This window comes from Marmota flaviventris, chromosome 1 (genome assembly GCF_047511675.1).
Source record: "Marmota flaviventris isolate mMarFla1 chromosome 1, mMarFla1.hap1, whole genome shotgun sequence".
In the NCBI taxonomy this organism is placed as follows: Eukaryota; Metazoa; Chordata; class Mammalia; order Rodentia; family Sciuridae; genus Marmota; species Marmota flaviventris.
In genome coordinates, this window is record NC_092498.1 from 182,456,499 (window position 1) to 182,473,724 (window position 17,226).

Below are 17,226 nucleotides of genomic sequence, written 5' to 3' on the forward strand. Positions count from 1 at the left end.
TGCAATTTAGTGAAACTCCATCCCATAAAAAAAAAAAAAAAAGGCCTGGGGATGTGGCTCAGTGGCTGAGCATCCCTGGGTCCAATCCCTAGTATCATAAAAAGAAAAAAAAAAAAAGATAATCTTCCTAAAAGAGGTACATTTTACGGTAGGCCTTCTCAAAGAATTTGGGAGACTTACATTCTCATATTAAAAGAGACAAAAAGGAACAAATAGATTTTTGGCAACACAGAGCAAAAGCAAATGATGAATCAGGTAATGAGAAAGACAGGAAGCAGAGATTCAGAAGGTTAAGAATCAGGGAGAGGATCTTCAGGACTGGAACTCAGAGTGATAAAAGGGAAGCTTTGTAAAAATAAAACTGCCAGGCACACCAGGGCAAGAATGTAGAGGGTACTGATCATCTAGACAAGAAGCCTGGGTCCCATGTCTCAGGAAATAAGAACTACTAGAGGCATCGGGCGTGTGAGTGTGGTGGGGGTTATCATGACTACAGCTAAATCCTGGGACAACAGAATGTTGGTAGAGTTGGAAGCTTGGAAGCGTATGGAGAAAAGTCAGGAAACTCATTAGGGATGATTATAGCAGTTCACACTGGAGATAAATGATGCACTACACGGACAGTGACTAATGGGATGAGGGAGACTTGATTGCGCCTCTGGGACTCCTATGGGCTACAGTGATTTATTGCTTCAACAAGTTCCACCCTCCTATCCCCACAGCAAACAGAGGATCAGGGAACCAAGGGGCAGGGAGGGATCTCTGGATTCATTTAGACCCTACCAAGTGCAGGGATCCACTTCCATTCAAACCTAGTCCAAGCAGAATCTTCTTATCCAAGAAGCAGAGGGTGACTTCTTTGCTCCTCTACTTTCTGTATAATGTTGGGAAAGCAACTTCATATTTGTTTCCTCTTCTACAAAATCTCTTATTAGATTTATCATGAAGAACAAATGAGATAATGAAAGTTCCTTACACCCCTAGGAGAACAATTGGCAGTGGAAAGAAGTCAACAGACCTGAATTCTAGGCAGCTCCAGCCACTCCCTCACTACTGGTTATTTGTTTGTGTTAGACAATTAAATCTATTAAACTTTATTTTTCTCATCTTAAATATAAGGTGAGCAATAGAAGGCGACATCCTTAAAATTAAGGATTAAAGTTAAGGATGTCAAAAGAGATTCTAAGCTGCTGTCTACACAGGAGATTTTTCTACCATATATTACACAAGGCTTGTGTGATCACTAGGACCGGGAAGAATTTTATGGCAGAATGCACAGAGAGGAAGTACACGAGGAAGTACATGAGACTGTGACTTCTACCTAGCATTGCTAATTAGCATATCATTAGGTCTAATGATTTACTGCCTTCCTTCACTTCATAGTTTTTGCTTTGGTGTCACCAGGAAATGCAAGGTGTTGTTCAAAGAGATAGCAGGTAACACTGGACATTTTTCCGCACAAGAGAAAAGTGGTTGTCCTAAGTGGTTGTCCCTGGCCCTCGTGAAGGTTTGTACTGCAGGCAGGGCTTTCAGAACTGTTCAAACTCTAGCTGGGATCACTATGATTGTCCTCAAGATTCTTTGAGAGCAAGGACCAGGAAATGGAGTTCTCCCACTTGATATAAATGACTCCTACTACCAAGAGATTACCCAGAGGGTGGCAGCTCAAGAGTAGTACGCCCAACAGAAAATACCAAAGGGTAGCATCAGCATTTTGATACGTAAGCTATCTACTCAAAAAATCCTGGTGTGAATAAGTGCCTGCCATTTTCAATCTATTTGACCTTGGGGAGGAAACTTAGCTGTATAAGAGCTTCCTTTTCCTCTTACAGAGATACTGACATCCATTTCATTAAAACAATAGCACTGCTTTAAGGAGTAAATTAATTTATGTTTATAAATAGCTAACGAGAGCAATGGAAGATGACCCTAATCTCTGCTTGGATATTTTTTTTCTTTAATAAATGTGGCATTTTCCTTTCTACCACAGAGGTATGCTACAGACATTCCAGATTATTCTGAGCCTAAGGTGTACTAAACAGAGATGCTAAAAAAGTAGAACACGGCATTAGAAATAGAAAAAAAAAAAAAAAAAAAAAACAACCACTGAAATATAGGATGATGCAAATGTGCTTGCATTTTTTAATACCCACTACTACAACCATGTGAAGCTTCTGATCACATTTGGGACTACCTTTGGCTTTAGACTTAATTGATTTAAGAAAGCCTTTCAAAGATGAGCCTTCTAGTTTCGAAGCCAAAAGGTGAAATTTCACTTACAACATAACATCTTCCCCACTGCATTTATCCTCATGCTTAAAGCATAGGGCATCCCTCAATTTAATGGCACCCTGGCCTTTTTATAAATGTAGAACCTAACATCCATGTATGATTAGCATAACAGAAGTAAAGTAAAGAAATAGATTGGGGAGGAGAGAGACAGTACAAAAATTTCAGAAGACACTTCATGTTGTTCCACACTGAAAATGTATATCCTTGAGACTGTGGTGGGGAGGCAGAGGGGCAAAAGGACAGTCAATATAGGTAATGAATAGTTGCGTCAGATCAGGAAGGTGGGGGTGGGTTCAAAAGGAAAGGAAACAAAATGCTAATACCTTCAGGACACTTCCCCTCCTCCTCACTTGTTACCAAGGTTACTTGCCTCCAGGGAACAGTTCCTCAGTGCAAGGAGTAGTTAATGAATGCCTCCTGGGTTGCTCCCTTCCTGCCTGTACCCCTGGAAGGCTCCTTTCCCACCTTTTGGCCCACCTTTTAGTCGTAGACAGGATAGGGCAGGAGGAGGGCATGAGAAGAAAGGAAAAGTGAAATCTATAAAAGGGGCAGGACTCCCCCCTAATCCCTTGGGCACCAACTTGGACCCCCTCTCTATGGAGAAGCTGCTGTCCCTCTCTCTCTTTCTGTGTTCTATTCCTTAAATAAAACTTTTTGTGCCTGTCTCTGTGTTTCTCAGATGTTCAATCTTCAGCACAAGGGGCAGGAGGAATGGGACCCAGGCCTGATTCTCAACCAGATCTCACCCAGAGATGTCTGCAAGGCAGTTTTCAAAAAATTGTTTCCCCATTTGAAAGCCATTGCTCTACACTTAATGATTAAAAGTATATACAGAAATTTATCAACAAAAACTTTTCATGAGATGCTTTGCAAGACCCTGAAGAACTGAAAATACATCAGCATTTCCCTTTCTATGAATTTACCGGATGGATGAGAAACTCCATGTACACAAAAGGATTTTTACTAGTAAAAATGGAAAGAAATGCTTCCTTTTAAAAGGGACAGTAAGATAAGTCCTAATAGGCCTTTGGGCTAGAATACTGTGTAGCCATACAATAAAAAGAATGACAAACATCAATATATGATAAATAACGTGATATATAAAACAAGGTATATAGTAGACGTGATATATAAAACAAGGTATATAGTAGACTTTCATTTCATGAAAAAGCAAGAAGGGGATGTATACATATTTCCTTCTGTAGAATTTAGTCTTACAAATGCAACAAAATACACTAAGAGGGGAAATTTAGTTTTCCCTATTATACTTCCATAATATCCAATTTTAAAATTATTGATGTATTAACTTTTTTTTTTTTTTTTTGGTATCAGGAATTGAACCCAGGGGCCACATCCACGGCCCTTTTTATTTTTTATTTAGAGATAGGGCCTTGCTAAGTTACTGAGGCTAGGCCTGAACTTGCCATTTTCTTGCCTCACTCTCCAGAGACCCTAGGATTACAGGTGTGCACCAACATATCCGGCTATGTATTGCTTTTTCAAAAATATTCTTTTAAGGATCCAGAAAGAGTTCCAGGTCTCTACATTTTTCGTGTGCCAAGAGTTTAAAAGAAATTCAAATTATTATCTGTTAAGAGAATATCACTCCACACGTGGCACATTGCCTGATATGCGCAGGAAGAGCACACACAATAAAAAGGAATCTGTTCCATTTGGAAGAACGTGGTCCCTATATCAGGCACAAACCCATACAAGTAAAGGTCATAGCGCATCTCCTGGTACTCAGCAAGCACTTTAAAGAAGCCAGCTATCATTATGACTGGCATTACAAGACACCATTTGGGAGAAGCACTGGGGTTCATGCTGCATGTTCCAGGAACAAGATTTTTCTATTGACTGTCCTTGTGAAGAACTTTTGGAAAGGAACTGCAATCTTTCCCAGATCTCAGCCTCCAGCCCCAGTACCACCAGGTGGCTGCCTGGCTTGCAAGAGGAGCTTTGTTTATCAGCTTGCTCACCTGTTGCCTTCTCCAAACCTCTGCTATATTTGAATAGTGAGCCTATGATTGCTCGGGGCACTTTAGTTTTCAGAAGCTAAGATTTGCTCAAGGTCACACAACCAGTGCAGGGAAAGAGGAGGCTTCTGCTAGGCAGACCGGCATCCTGGATCTGGTCCCCTCTGGGGACCAGACTAAGTCTGGCCACTTAGTCTCATTACTTAACCCCTGTGTACCTAAGTTTTCTCATCTGTGAAAACAGGCATACTGATAGTTCTTCCATTACAGATCTGTTGTGAGGAAGGGTTGAGCTGACACACTAAAAGGTAGCTGGCAGGGATGAAGCACTTTCTAAATCTTAGCTATTATTAGCAGTTACAGCTCTGCCTTCTAAGGTAGGGTGGATTGCCATTATTATCTCAGTTCACTGATTTGGAAGCTGAGACTCGGGGCAGTTTATCAGATTCATACTACTGCACCAGGACTTTTTTTGATTTTTTAGTTAAGAGTATTAAATGCATCTATCTGGCTATTAATAATCACTTAGCCTCTGTTTTTCTGTCTATGACATGAAGACTTTGATTTGACCCCTTACATTTAATGCCCTTTCAGAATGGTATGGCTATGACTAGAGTAAATAGAGAACGAGAACAGAGACAAAAATCTCCCAATTTAGCTTCTAAACCGGACATGCACGGAAGTGTGATTATGCTGGGGCCCTTTCTGCAATCGCATTTTATGCTCTAGGAAAGCAAGAGGAGCTTTCACTTTGTTGTTCATTTGTTTTCTTGTCTGAAATACTACTCGGCAGCTGCTTAGCCCAGGTAACCCCTACTGTGGAATAATTTGCTGCTTGTAGCTGCCCCACTTACTGGACATAATAGAAAAACAAAAGTGCATTTCACATCTCACACAACAAGTCACATATCTAGCAGACTAAATGCTCTGATAAGCAGATGGCATTTGACAGGAGGTGAGTTCATTGGCTTTCCTAGGTAAGGCCTGGGAAAGCTGGCCTCATTCTTTCAAGGCCAAGCCAAAACCAAGAAGAAGCAGAGGCTTAAGTCTCTATTAGAAAGTCACTTGCATCAGAGAGCGCCATGGTTTGGCGTAGCACTCATGAGCCACTAGTGAATCTAGTGTCCTTGTGCCAGGCTCTGTGCTGGAAAGTGCATGAGGTAAAAGTCTGCCTTCCTCTCTGTGGGCATTTCTAGTGGAAAATGTGGCGGAGGGGCTGCCTTGCTGGGTGTGTATTGTTTTAAAGGGTATTGATTGTTAGCACAATATCGGGTCAGTCATTAGCTGCAGCCGCCCTCATCAGTTGTTACCGAGCTCAGAGAAACACTAATGGATAAACAAGGTCTACAGGAACACTAGGGTCCAGTACAGAATGTCCCAAGGTAGCAAAGCTTTAGCCAGGCCTTTCTTTCCCTAAACAGCAAAGAAAAACATTAGTATTGATGTTTGGGGTGGGCAAATTGTTCACTGAACCAATAACGACCTCAATCCAGCTAGCCTAGAGTATCTCAGGCAGTAAGTCATTTATAAGCTGCCTTCTTTGCACAGATATGAAGCGGGAAAGATGATCCATGGCTACCCACACTTGATCTTTGGGGTGATTCTTCTTTGCAGTAATAGAGATCTGTGCTGAGTCAGGTTTATGCAGAAGTGGCCACAGCCGTTGCCAACATTCAGTGAGAGTGAACATCATGACAGTGTGTCTAGCGCTTTACATACGCTGCCAAATTTAATCCTAACAATCTTTGGAGTAGCATTTGTTATTCTTGCTTCACAGATGAGGAAACTGAGGCTCAAAGGGATCAAATTCCATGCTCAACTTCTGTCCACTGATCAGTCGATGGGAACTAGTGTAACCAAGCCATCCCAGTCGGCATGAGAATTTCTCCATTTTAGCACTGAAAGCTCTCCAGTCTGGAAGCCTAGTCAGTTTCAGGGAAAATAGGATTTTTTCCTAATGAGAACGCAACATGGACCACTCAATATCTTACACAATAGAAATAGCGCTGCAGATTGGAGGATAAGACCTAATTTATTGGGTTTGCAGAAAGCAGGAGCTCGGTGAAATGATCTCTAAAACCTTACTACTAAAAGTGGGATTGGCAGGTGGACCAGCAGCATCAACATCACCTGAAAGCTTGTTAAAAAGGCAAAATCCTAGGCCACACTTCAGACCCGCTAAATCAGGGTCTGCATTTTAATATGATCCTCAAGTGATTTGCAGGAACATTAAATTTTGAGAAGCAGAGTTCTAAAATCCTTTCCAGAACCATAACTTCTGAGTCAACTTGTATAATAAAAGCCTCTCTAGGGTTTCAGCTCTATAAAGGGTCCTAAATAGAAAGAAGTGGCTCCCATCCCTTAGGGACTTTCACTCTGGAAACCAGGGTGGGCAGCAGAAGGCAGTGTGTAAGCAGGCCCACACTTCATGCTATAGATTGGTCTCCCTGAGAAGATGCAATGTATTCTGGGGAAGAATACATTGGTTTTGAACTCAGATTGACCTGGATTGAAATTCTAACCCTGCCAACTGCTGCTTGATGATCCAAGGGGAAGCTGGGAACACCTGGGGCCTCAAGATATTCTCTATCAAATGGTTCAAATTGCCCATTTCAGTGGTGCTCCTTCTGGCTGTCCTGCAGAATCAACGGAGGGTTTTAAAACAAAGTGCAGATGCCTGCCTGCATCACCAGAGAGTTGGATTTTATTGGACAATAGTAAGGCTTTGACATTAGTATCCTTTCAAAGTGCCCCAGGTGATTCTTTTATATTTCCAAGATTTAGATCCACTGATCTTCCTCTTAAGGATGATGGGCAAAATGTCATTGAAATAGCTCATGGCGGCCCCTGACACAAAGAAACAACCAGCCTATGTGAAATTCCTCATCCCTGTGAGCAGGGCCATATCACCTGCCAGCAGTTCACAAAGGAGACCAAGATTTTTTTAAGGAAAATGAGAGGTCCATTATGCCCCGGGACTTCAGCATTTCACTAAAATATTTTTACTTAATAAGAAATTTTAAAATAAGGAAAAAGCAGGCAACAGTGCCCTCCCAAAGAGAGAGAGAGAGAGAGAGAGAGAGAGAGAGAAGCAATTCAATCTTATAACTTTTTTTATTTAAGGGGAAAAATGTTCAAGCAATCCTGCCTTCCAATTTTTTTTTTAACTGATAAATCTTCCTTATGACACAAATCCTAAGAATCCCCATAGAACTTTAAGTTATAGCTTGCCATTCCTCAGGGCAGCTAATTAAAACACCTGGTGGTAATCAGCGCCTTCCATATTGTGCACTGCGAGGGAAAGGCTTCCCAGCAGTTAACACGGCGTTCCCTCAAAACAAGGGCACTGTAAGTTATGAACTGTCACAGAGCTTTACAAGCAAGCTCTGAGAGAGATGCTAATAATTCCCATACAAAAAGAGCAGACGGTTTTGCCTTCTTTTTTTTTTTCTTCTTCTTCTTCTGCTAGTAGATCCAGTCAGCCAAAGAAATCTGTCTTTAAGCATCCAGCAACACATGGAGGGATAGATAAAAATCAATACCAAATCCCTCTTCCCTTCCCAAGCAACTATTAATAAACTCTCTCAGCTTTCAATGCTTCTATCCCCATCAGAGTTGCTGGAGAGGAAAGAATATGTGGCATGGAATCTCAGAATCCCCTCCCCACTCACTGGCTCTCCCCAGCCTATGCTGCTGCAATTTTCCTGCTGTAGAATAATGACAAAGGACAGATTATGTGGTCTCTAAGGTACCTTTAAAGCCACAATGGAAGGGACTATTTGAGGAAGTCACCAAATGCTCCCTCCCTCAGTGCACTCAAAAATCTCTGCTGGAATGCTCAACTGCACAGCTACACATGTATCTCCAAGATGTTGTCATGTCCCTGCTTCCCTCTCCTCTTTCTCACCCATTGGTTTTTCTCATGCACCTCACAGGGCCCAGTGAAATGGTGCTCTGCACATTATGAAGCTTAGAGTCAAAACTCATTGAACTTCACTGTCAGATGGATTCTTCAACCCATTTATAAAAGCAAAAGAAATGATCCAGAAGGAAACTGACTACTTTGTCCAAGGTCATACTACCAGAAAGTGACAAGGTAGTGACTCTACCCAAAGTGACAGAGAGTGGCTCTACTGAAACTGGGAGGAGTTGCCCAAAGTTCTTGAACCATACTTCTTTCCTTCTTCCTTCTATCTTCCACTAACTCTCACTGACACTCAAGATGTCTTTCCCATATCTACTTATGCCTGCTGTAGGCCCTCCCTACAGGTCTCTAGCCTTTTTGCCCTGAGGTCCATTCTTGCCCTGGGGTGCCTAACACCTGCAGAATGTATTTCTAAGGCTGCTCATTTAAGTAGCCTCTGGCTCTGTTCCACCATTGAAAGATAGAGGCAATGAACTGGGGGTGGGGGGGGGTGAGAGAAAGGGAGAAGCCAGGATATTTCTCTTTATATATATCTGAACCTAAGGCTAGGTCTCCTCCATGCATCAATTTCTAAGGCCAGGTGTGATTCCAGTTGCTACCAGAAGACCCTGGACCTTGTCCTTCAGGACTTGCTCTTTTCTTTCTACCCATACCTACCAGTTTCTTGCTATTATTGCACTCCCTGGATCACCTCACCTTTCTCCATGCACCTTCTCATTTCTCCCATCACCTACACAATAAAGAAACCACATTGGAATCCTTATATGTGAATTACTCAGCATGGTTCTGGTTTCCTGGTTTGACCTCAACAGATACAATGACTTCTCTTAATTTTCATAGATTTGTAAATAAGTTAAATAAAAGCAAATAAATAAATAAATTTGGAAAAGCCCAGATTCTACCAGAGGCCAACTGTCATCATCACCTCAGGCTGCCATGACAGGACACCACAGACCTGTGGCCTAAACAACAGACACTTCTCTTTCATAGTTCTGGAGTCTGCACAGTCTAAGATCAAGATACCAGCCTGGTTTAATCCCCTCTTTCCATGCTTTGCAGATGGCCATATTTTGGCTATAGCATTACACAGAGGAAGAGGGATAGTGAGTCTTCCTCTTAATACACAAGGACATTAACCCATCATGGGGGCTGTACCCTCATCATTTCCATGACCTCATGGAAACCTAATTACCACCCGAAGACCTTACCTCCTGACACCATGATATTAGGGATTAGGGCTTCAGCATACAAATTTGTTTAATACATGAATTTGAATGGGACACAAACATTCAGTCCACTATGTTAATTCACACCGTCTAAGCAATACTCATTCTCTCTATTAATTATTATTTTTTTAAATGTTCATTTTTTAGTTATAGGTGGACACAATGTCTTTATTTTATTTTTCATGTAGTGCTGAGGATTGAACCCAGTTCCTTACGCATGCTAGGCAAGCGCTCTACCTCTGAGCCACAACCCCAGCCCTGATTATTAATTATTTGATGCAAGAAGAAAAGCAGAATAAAGAAAATTATGTTCAGACCCACAATTTGTAATTGTGATTCTACAAATTCAAAACACAGACATATCTTAGGTTGTAACTATTTGTATTCATTTCCTTAACTATTAGTTAGAGTGTTTTTCTAGCATTACTGTCTCATTTACTTCTATCCGAAAAAATATCTCCCAAACCCCATGCTCCTATGAAAAGAGCCCTAAGGTAAACCTCCAAAGTACTGAATTAAGAGTCTACACCTTAACATTTACTGTGAGACCTTGAGAAAGTTGCTTCAATCTTCTGAGGTTCAAATTCCTCGTCTAGAAATAGAAATAATTGTATTTTGTCTACCTCCTGCAATGGGTCATTTTGAGGATAATAAAAACCATAATGTTGATCCTTTGTGAAAAATACAAATTGCTATATAAGTGTGAGAGACGGTGTTTATTAAAGTACATTTACATTCATTATTGCATTTTTATCCTCAGAGCAATCTGCCACAAGTGCTTTCCCTCATCAGCAAAATGCACGAATTTAAAAACAGAAAGTGTGAAGAACAATTCTGCAAAAGCTTTGCAAATAGTAGTCAAAACGAACTCCATTTTCTTCTGCTACCACAAATGGTAACCTTGAAAACTGGTGACCTTCCCAGACATCTTCAGCCACCTTTACACAGGGTCTCTTGTGGCCCTTCCCAGGATGCTGGTGACAGAAAGCCAATCCATCCAGCAAAGCAAAGCTGAGAACTGAAACTGATCAGGTGAGTTATTAAAATTATAATTTTCCTATCTTACATGATGATGTTTAGGTGTTTTTCAGACACTGTTTTTACAGTGGTCTTATTAGTTTATAGAATTCACTCTTTTCTTTGGTTCTATGATAAAAGAAGTGACCAGAAACAGAAAAAAAAAATGGAATTCACTACATTTGATTTATGATCCAAATAAAGACCAGTCTTTACTTCTATGGGTTAAAATTAAAAAAAAAAAAAAAAGCAACTGATGTTTCAGGAGCAAAAGGATTATTTCTCTTGTCAAGGCAAAGGTTCTGGCTTTCATAAAGAACATCAGCCTCAAGGGATGAGCAGAGGAAGCAGATGTCCTTCCTCTCTGATTTCCAGCTCACTTTCAGTCTAGCACATCTAGCACAGATTTCTAAATGAGCAGGGTGCTAAGGACACAGATTAAATGACATCCATGGAAAACTCTTAGTCTACCAACCGAATCCACACCCCACCCCCACTACACACATACAAAATTCTCTATGTCCTCCACCAGGTACAAGGCTTTGGAGCAGCAACATTTCTTCTGAGCATCAGTCCTGATACTGCTGCCCATTTCCTTTCTGACCTTGGCCAGGTTACTTTTCTCTTTTCTCTCAACTTACAGAAATGTGATATTGCAAGTCGGTTAAAAAAAAAAAAAAGAAAGAAAGAAAAGAAAAAAACCTGAAAGTCTTGATAAGAAGGAGAAGGGGCTCACTGCACACAAACACCCCACCCCCACCCTGCTCCTATATTGAATTTCAACTGCATCTGAGGTTTGGGAAGTGAGGGGATTTGATATTTCATGGAAATACCTTCTAGTTTAAAGCTGTGCAAACCTGGAGTTCACATTCAATGAGGGCCGACCTCCAGCTGCAACAGAGCAAAGCGTCTTCCTATTTTCAACCCTAGCAATTTGGTTCAAGCATGATCTCAACCACTTTAAGCTTTGATATTTCTAACCACCCCTTATGCTGTATTTTCACTTAATGCCACCAATCATGTGTGAAATTCTGTTGCAAAACTGATCTTTGTGGGAAATGATATGTAATAGCTTCTTTAAAGAGAGACAGACAGAAAGAGAAAGGACAGCAACTATGACCTTTGTTGGTTTTTGACATGTTTTTCAGAGTGTAATACAAATAGAAACAAACCCTTTCTCAAGGTCAAAGTAGAGATGGGTTTCTGCTTGTACAAGCATCACTCTTCTCTTAGTCAGGAAAAGCCTTGAGAATTATCCTCATTATTTTATTTTTTTAAAGACCTACAATGTGTTTAATTGTTGGGAAACATGAAAGTCCATGGTGCTCAAAAATACTTTATTACCTATCTTATCTTATTAAATCGGTTCTTAGATGTTATAGTTCAAATGGTGTGAATAAATTCAGGAACACATAAAAAAACTATGACTGAGGAATAATATTTGGGTGTCTATGAAACAGGGCACTTCTTCATGTTCTAGTATGCACACACATACACATGAATAATAGGGAGCCTTCAGTCAAAAGCAGCTGTGACCAGGTCTTTTGAAATGGAAGTCAGAAACCACTAATTTAAATTTTCATTTTTTTTTGGAACAATTATGACACCTACAAAAGGGTAACTTTGTAAGTCCTCATTGTCTTGTGAATATTGGAACTTATCCCTTAAATAAACTCATCTCATTTCCATATAATTAGAGTAACCCAAGAGGTCCTTATTAGAAGAAGAAGAAGAAGAAGAAGAAGAAGAAGAAGAAGAGAAAGAAGAGGAGGAGGAGGAAGAGGAGGAGGAGGAGGAGGGGAGGGGAAGAAGGAGGAGGGGGAAGGGAGGGGGAGGGGAGGGGGGAGGAGGATGAGGAGGAGGAGGGGGAGGGGAGGGGGAGGGGAGGAGGGGGAGGGGAGGGGGAGGGGAGGGGGAGGGGAGGGGGAGGAGGAGGAGGAGGGGGGGAGGGGGAGGAGGAGGAGGGGGAGGAGGAGGAGGAGGAGGAGGAGGAAGGGAGGGGGGGTGGGCAGGAGGGAGGGAGGGAAGGAAAAAAATTAGCTCAAAATTTGAGGCTGTATTAAGAAATCTGAGTTACTGGCATAGTAATCAAATTTGAAATTTGGCTTCTTCAAATGGGAACTTTATATGAATTTAAAGAGAAATGTCTTAAAGGAGAAATCTTTATGGTTTCAAAGTTCTCTTAGATTTCAGGTTCCTGTGCATGACCCTTCCTAACAGTATTTACATCCTAATTTATTGCATGTCACTGAGATTGATTTGTGATAAAACATAATGGTAATAACTCCCAAGTTTAAAAAGGGTATTGTACACACCAGTTCCTTCCTCAATTATTCTCTCCCCCTATCAGGCTCAGGGAAGACAGGAACAGTTCCTAGATGCATAGAAAGACTCTAGGGGACCTAATTCCCTACAACAGATCGCTCACTACAAACTAATTAGAAGGAGTTAAATGTTTCTACTGAACACACTAAAAAAGAGGAATGTTTTTTTTTTTTTTTTTCAGTTTGCCTGCTGTTTTCTGATTATTTCCTTCCTCAAAAACTTGCCACTAAACTGTTTGTTTCTAACAAACTGCTTTGGAGGTGAAATTTGATGGTCCAGCCACAACCAAAAGTGTAAATGACTTGAGGATGTTCTAAGCATCCCAGGAGAAAAGGAAAAGTCCTTCCTGACACTGTACAAACATGTCTATTAGAATTTTCCTAGTTATTGTATTAATAAAAGCTTCCTCAATGAAGTATTTTTTTTAATTCTGATAGGCATGCCTCCAAGTATTTTTCCTACTTTTCTTAGGCATTTTAAAGGAGACAGCTGATCCACAATGAACACCAAGTTGAATGGGAATGGCTTATTCACACTTTCTAAATTTTGCTTGCCCTTTTCTCTAGGTTTAATTAATATGCTATTAATAGTAACATTTATAGTGTGCACTAATATTTGTCTCTCAGTTCTGCTAATTTGTATGAGGTACATCATTTCAACTTTTAGGAGTATTCTCCTGGAGCCAGCCCCAGCCACCCCTGGGCTGCAAGCTCCCCAGAGGCTCCATCTGGCTGTCTCCTGCCTGAAAATGTACTGATTTTTGGCCACACAGAATTACCTAGGAGCAATCCCTCCCTTTTTCTTTCCTGATGGTAAAGAGCTGGAGTGGCACCTTTCTGGCCAACCAGAGACAACTTGTGTGGTTGGCGTGACCACTCTAGCAGTAAAGAAAGGAGTCAGGCCAGACAGGAAGGGGGACAAGACAGAGACATGCGGTGCTTAGAGCGGAAGACGGTGCACAGTTAGAATCTTCTGCCAGACACTGAGTGGTTATGAGATGCATTCAAGCAAAGACCTGCCCGTGAAGCCAGCATCTTCCTTTTAACCCAACTTCAACCTGGTGCTCTGTCTGTTACATGGACAACCCCCCACAGTCTCTCTTCCTCAATCTTGGGAGACATCTCCCAGCTGCCTTGCTTTTATTTCTGAATAAATTATTAATGCCTATTCATCCTTCACACATGTAATTTTTAACTATGTAAAATATTTATAGGGGTGGGGAGGGTAACTTCCTCTGTATTTGTTATTTCTCCCTTGCTTTTTTCCAGCAAAACCCACTCGGATTGCTGATTAGGATTTTCCGGGCTCCTTTTCTTTCCTGTGAACCCTACATTTAACTCGTAAGTAATGAATGCCAGATCGATAGAATAAGTAACAAAAGTACCCACGGTGACTGAACAGCAAACTCTTAAATCACCGCGCAGTAAGTGCAAATGAACAATTATTGAAAACACTGCACTAAAATCTCAATAGGAGATAAGAGTGAGGCTTAAGTCATTAAGAGGGTCCATTAGTCTTGTAAGTGTGAAACAGCACACTCCAAACACTAGCTGTTCTGAAGAACTGGAAACAGCACGCATTCCACCAACTTGCACACATACGACTGACTCCAACTGAGATAGGTCAGGGTCTAAGTGACCAGTCCCTTAGGAAGCACAGGGTAAAAGAGAAGCAGATAGCCTGAGCCAGCCCCTTCAGGCAAAGATTCCTCAGTTATATCTGAAGGGGGCACGACCTAACAAATCAGATTATTTATAAGGGAAGTAAATATTCTTTTTTCATATCAATTCACCTAGTACCATAGCATTGCTATGCTTTTCATCACTCCCTGCCAGAGACACAAATAAAAGACTTCTGACGTGTCTACCCATTCCCACAAATCACCAGAAAAGCCCAAGTAGTATGCAGTACCACTTTGTCTTTGTCCAGACTCCCCCTGACTTGATAAACCACTTGCACTTGAAAAATGAAGAAACTATGTTCAACCAATTTACAAAGTGAAAGCATTAGTGTAAAAAAAAAAATCACCCGAAACAGATGAAATTTTACATATACACATACATGCACATAGATGGACTTATATACACACATATATATGTATGCATGCACACGTGCACAAGTATGTGTACACAGTCTTAGGGGTTTGCAAACATCAGAATGCCGTTGAATTTTAACATGTTCTGCTCAATTCCTCTTGCCCTAGCTCATGTACCACACATTTTATTAGAGACAGTTGGGCTCCCAAGTTGGAGATGTCTAAGAGCTTGAGTGAGGGACTGCACAGCATAACCTGAAAAAAACAGCCTTCCTGAATATCCATGATCTCCTCCAGGAACAGGAAAACATTTTCTCATGCTGGAATCATGGTGAGACTGAACCATATTCATGACACAGAGGGCAACTTTAGCCTTGCCTTTCCAAGAGTATATTTTCATCTGGAGTATGTAGGACATTGCATTTCAATCTGAACTATTAAAAACTTGCATTACACAATGAAACTAATTACCCTGTGAATCACCCTGCTTTATAAGACAGCTGGACTAGCATACAGTGAATAACATGGGCTAGCCCAGGGAACATTTCTCCAGGAGCCACACCATAATCCAATAAAGCATAGATGGCCTCTGACCACTACTTGTAGACTCTACTGCTTCTCTGGTTAGCCCTACTTCCTCACTACAATCACATCAGGAATTTTTGTGAGCGCTTGGAAACTGACACTAAAATTATAATCTGTATCACTCCTCAATATCATTACAGATGCTAAAATTTTATTTTGTCCAAAAGACACCTTTATAAGCGTTTCCATTTATCAAAAATAAATGCATGATAGATGCTGTTCTATTAATTGCCAATAAACCAGCTTACTGCTTTCATCACTACTCCCTGGAAAGAGGTGTTGTTTAATTCTGGAATCTGCTTAAATTTGTCTATGAAATGAGGATTGTTTCTTTCAAATCAATGTTGGTTATTTTAAGATGCCTTTTTCAATATGACACAAATTATAGGGAAATCAAAACTGCTGTCAAGACAACTAAAGGCATTTAGCTTTTGCAACTTGGGTTCCTACCACACTTTTTTTTTTTTTTTAATGTTTCAAAGGCTCAACAAAACAAAACAATACAGTAATCAGATATAAATGCCCAACAAACTAACTGTGCTGCAACCCAAAGATATCTAAATATTTCTTTAATCTGAAAGCAGACTCTAGATTTACTATTCAAAGCAAGCCAAGAAATCACCCAGAGCATTTGCATCTTAGAATCCTCCCCTATCCCCTCTTCAGCCGCTCTCACAAACCTTTTAATATCACATAGATTCCCTTAAATGATGACGCCGGATGGGACTTACAGAAGGAAAGCATAACTTCAGGGAGGAGGAAAAGATATTCGGTCTTAATCCTTGGTTTCTTCTTATTTAGTGAAGGGCTTTTGCCTTCTTCCCTAGCAGTAAGTTGAAGCGTTACAGTGCAAATGTACAGCTCTCAGCCCACTTACAGTGCTCAACTGATAGCCCAGATCTAAGCCTCCACATGCTTTCTGGAAATGCAAGCAGCTCAGCTGAAAACCTAAGGGAGGTTTCCACCAGCGGCACAAAACTAAACCGCACAAATATTTAACAGCTCGGAGACCTCTAAAGGTTTAAAATAATATGCATTTTGTGCTAAGCTGCTCCTAGCCAGAGGGAGCACTGAGATGGTATGGAGGAGTGTTCTCAGCTACCCAACCACTGCTCACTAGAGAATGTTTTCTTCAAAATTTAAAAAAAAAAAAAAAACCCAAATGCTTAATGAAATGTCCCTATTGACTAAGCATTCACAGCATCAATAGTATAAGGAACTTTGTTTCACATTCCATTAAGTTAGCCCATGACTTCTCAGGCTTGCACCATTTCTCCTTCCTCACCTAGCTAAAAAAGCCAACTTCATTCTGACAAATCAAGGCAAAGTTTATCCACCCCCACCCTTGTCTCTTTTCTTTTCCAACTTAAACTCATCCACAGCTCACAGCCCCAACTGTAGCACAAAGGAAGCTTTGCGAGCTGCACCGGCATGGTCCCCCAGTTGCCAAGTGGAGGTAGGTTTCATGTAACATATTCTAGCATCTTAAAAGATTTTATTTTATTTTTTTTTAAGGAATTCTCTGCCTGATGAAGAGGCTGACACCCCCCGGAATTGCATCATCAGAGACAACACTCACCAAAATACATTATGTTTCTCATTAATCAGACAGCTGAAACCCCACCGCAGCGTCTTCAGCATCAGCTCGCACCCCAGGCTGACACGCAGAGCAGAGCCGTTTCATGCTACACTCGGCGGAAACGTCCCCAGCGCGGCGAGCAGTGAGCGCCCAGCTTGCCTCCTCCGCGGGATAAGCGCCTCACGGGCTGCCTGTCCAGGGCTATGGTCCCCGGCGGCTGGAGCGTGCGCTCGGGCTGCCTGCTGCACTGCCCATCCTTACTGTAA

The 17,226-nt window shown here is 41.2% G+C and overlaps 1 protein-coding gene across 1 annotated transcript in view; it reads right to left on the reverse strand.

Moving 5' to 3' along the window:
- Positions 1 to 17,001, reverse strand: part of Znf385d (zinc finger protein 385D) — a 282,504-nt gene extending 265,503 nt beyond the window's left edge. The window contains exon 1 of the mRNA XM_027923176.2: positions 16,961 to 17,001. Coding sequence (XP_027778977.1) covers positions 16,961 to 16,982 — 22 coding nt within the window. The 5' untranslated portion in view covers positions 16,983 to 17,001. The remainder of the gene's footprint in view (positions 1 to 16,960) is intronic.
- Between the last annotated feature and the right edge of the window lie 225 nt (positions 17,002 to 17,226).